At 50.8% G+C, this 2,940-nt stretch overlaps 1 protein-coding gene across 1 annotated transcript; it reads right to left on the bottom strand.

Annotated features, from left to right (window-relative positions):
• Positions 1 to 1,011: 1,011 nt before the first annotated feature.
• On the bottom strand, positions 1,012 to 2,799 carry LOC114485848 (merozoite 31 kDa surface antigen-like). The gene is made up of 2 exons (XM_028487653.2): positions 2,046 to 2,799; positions 1,012 to 1,896 (listed from the first exon to the last, which is right to left on the bottom strand). Exons 1-2 carry the CDS (start codon positions 2,452 to 2,454, stop codon positions 1,514 to 1,516), a joined length of 792 nt encoding a protein of 263 aa, XP_028343454.1. The 5' UTR covers positions 2,455 to 2,799; the 3' UTR covers positions 1,012 to 1,513.
• Positions 2,800 to 2,940: the final 141 nt, after the last annotated feature.

Genomic DNA, 2,940 nt, shown 5'->3' with positions numbered 1-2,940 from the left:
CACGACAGTTCTCCTACTCCTGCACCTAGAACAAGCCACGATGAGTTTCCCGAAACCCTAAACGCTGTACTATCGTCAGTCGCGGTACACGTCTACCCCGGTGACGAGAAGAACTCGCATAATATTGTCTACAGTGCCGCCAGCCAACCCTAAAAGGCTTGAAAGCTGTAACTGCGGTGTCCTTGTCATCTACTGTGACAATCCCTGCCATAACTGGGTTACCGTTGTGCATGACGTGGCAGGTAAGCCGCTACACGGAACGCACCTCGAAGTCATTATTGGTTACTCGCAGCACAGTATCACACTTCCTGCCCCACAGTAGTGTATTGCAACGATACCGTTTAAATTCTGACGGTCTGTGACGCCGATAGGCCGAGTGGCACGAAGCAAGAACCTCTGGACGTCTTTACGAGGGTGGCTTCCACACTCCGCGTTGTGCACACCATTCAGAGTCTCCTTCAAAGGCTTGAATAAAGAGGAAGCTACTGCAGTTATCTTTCGGCGCAACGACAGTCTAATTTCTACGTCATCTCCACACCGAGTTCGCCGGTCGCGGGGGCTGACCACGCGTCGGGGCGAGGCACGGGGCAGTTATCTCTATATTCGGAAGTTCTACGTTTTCCCGACCTAAGCCATTGACGAAAGACACAATCCCTCTATTTCCATTTCTAAAAATCACGTTAGATTTTGTTGGACTGACTCCAACTGAGATCCTCCGCTTACGTCAGCCTCGACACCGAGAATCGTCAGGCAACCCCACCTACCAGTACGTAAGGTGTGTAACGCTGTACTGAGTTGAAATAGCTCGCCGAAAGATCGCCGTGCAAGTCCGCTTGGCTGTTGCTATATTAACAAGAAGCCTGTAGCCGCTCGTTCCCGCACACTTACATAACCGTTTACCATTCGATCTATTGATGACCCTTTCTATGCTTCGGCGGCTCGCCCGTTCGACTGCCTTTCATGTGGACACAAGACTTCAATTGTGAGCTACGCTCACCTGAGTTGTGTGCTTCAAGGGTTCCTCTGTTTAATTAGAGCGGCCTCCTGGATACAAGGCGCTCCAACATTCTCAGAATATGGTGATGATACAACGCTGTTTTTGTGTGCTTGGCGCCGCAGAATCATGAAAGCCTGTTACGACGGTGAACTTGTTCGTATGGAACAGTTGCGGACCCACAGCCAGCAAGCCAATCGGTGACCATAGCTCACAACATATTAGTCAACGTTTCGTCAGATTCCATTTCTGATAGCGTTAGGAGCTTACGAATGTGTCCGTACAGCACACAACGTGTCGGGAGCTGGGAAACACACGCGCGAAGACGTGTTCACATATTGTACCATTGTACATCAACACACAAACTCAAGGGAGGGATTCAAGCCCGTATTTACTTTGACGCACAAATACACGTTTATAGGGCAGACGCACAACGCATTCTTCGTCTGTGAACATGTAAGCCCTGATAGTAATGGTTGTCCAGTCACATATACGAGTGACCGGTGCTTGGGCGGGTGGTCAAGTGAAATGAAGCAAAGCCAGAACACAAGGTAAGGCAAGGCCAAAAACAGACAAGGCAGCGAGGCCTGAGCCTGCGCTAACGCTGATCAACACTGCGCAGGTTTCCGCCCCCATCCCCTTGCTACCTGCAGCCCCACACACATAGCAAATTGTTTGGTCCTTCGGTGCTTTGTCGGCTTTCAACATGTAATAGCTGTCACTGCTGCCAGTAAGCGTCATGTCTTTCAGATCTTCCTCTTCAGTGCAGTTTCCATCGTAAACTTTCTTCGCATTCGCCGGATTCAATTCAAGCCCAGCTCCACAAGCAAATTGTGTGGTGCCTCCCTCTCCCTTGAGCGCCAACGCAACACTGGTGTTCTTCACTGCACATACTTGGGGACCTGCACGACGACACACAGAGACACAGAGACACAGACACACACACACCAACGCACACACACACACACACACACATATGACTCGGAGCACCCTGGATCACACTGGATTTTTCCCACCGTCTCTTCCTAGAGTGCCAATTTTTTATACTTACCTCCCGGAGGTGCTGCGCTCACCGTCACAGCGAACTTGCACCAATTAGAACTTTGGGTGCATTTAAAGTAGAAGGTCGTTTCATTTTTTGGCAACTGCGGAAACGTCAGTACTACCGGATTGTCAGTGGCACTCGCCTGGGTTCCCGATGCGCCGGGGCACAGATCGGAAAGGGTCGTCATATTCGAGCAAGAATCGTCACTAAAGACATTTCCCACCTTCGGCGTACAAGTGGGAGATATTGTATAAGAACTAGGGCACTGCAGTTTTAGCACAGCTCCAGGTTTAGTGACTGAAGTTTGCAACACTTGGTTTTGGGTGCAACTAACAATCTCATCATTGTTTGCACGAGCCGAGGAGACAAGCAGCATCACCGTGGTAGCCACGATCACATGAACAGTCGCCGCCATCCCGAATTCCTGCCTGCCTTCTGGACATTGACTTCAGAACCCTCACCCGTGCGTAAGGAGTGATCTACCGTGTGTCAACGCGTCTCTTCTGCGGAATGCTACAAGGAGTACTCGCGGTCTAACAGTGTGTGCCAGCGTCGACAAAAACCCAGCCGACAGATACAACCAACGACACGCGCAAAGCCTCCCACACCCTAAACAATTTGTGGATCCCCTTTCCTGTGTAAACCTTTTTCCTGTAATGAACAAGTGTGGAGGTGGCGGGAGAATATCAAGGACAACAGTGCATTGTGTATTGCCAGGGGCGTTGAAGACAGCCGTGTTAATACCCGTGGTGCCACTCCTCCAAACGGCGGTGGGGCTCATCAAAACCCAGCGGGTGCCATTACACGATGAACAGTCCCACGTGTGGCTGTGCATCCGTGATGGTTGCGTCACAATAAAAGCGCCTGTAAAGACTCACGCATATCGCTGCTTCGGCTGTAC

The sequence above is a fragment of the Physeter macrocephalus genome, unplaced genomic scaffold (genome assembly GCF_002837175.3).
Source record: "Physeter macrocephalus isolate SW-GA unplaced genomic scaffold, ASM283717v5 random_6045, whole genome shotgun sequence".
NCBI classification, from domain to species: Eukaryota; Metazoa; Chordata; class Mammalia; order Artiodactyla; family Physeteridae; genus Physeter; species Physeter macrocephalus.
Note: the sequence above shows the minus strand (reverse complement) of the source record. Positions and strands in the feature narration are given on the sequence as shown.

Coding starts and splice junctions, on each gene's coding strand:
- LOC114485848 (XM_028487653.2), bottom strand. CDS start 2,454: ATGGCGGCGACTGTTCATGTGATCGTGGCTACCACGGTGATGCTGCTT. Junction 1,897..2,045: donor GAGCGCAGCACCTCCGGGAG/GTAAGTATAAAA, acceptor GTCGTCGTGCAG/GTCCCCAAGTATGTGCAGTG.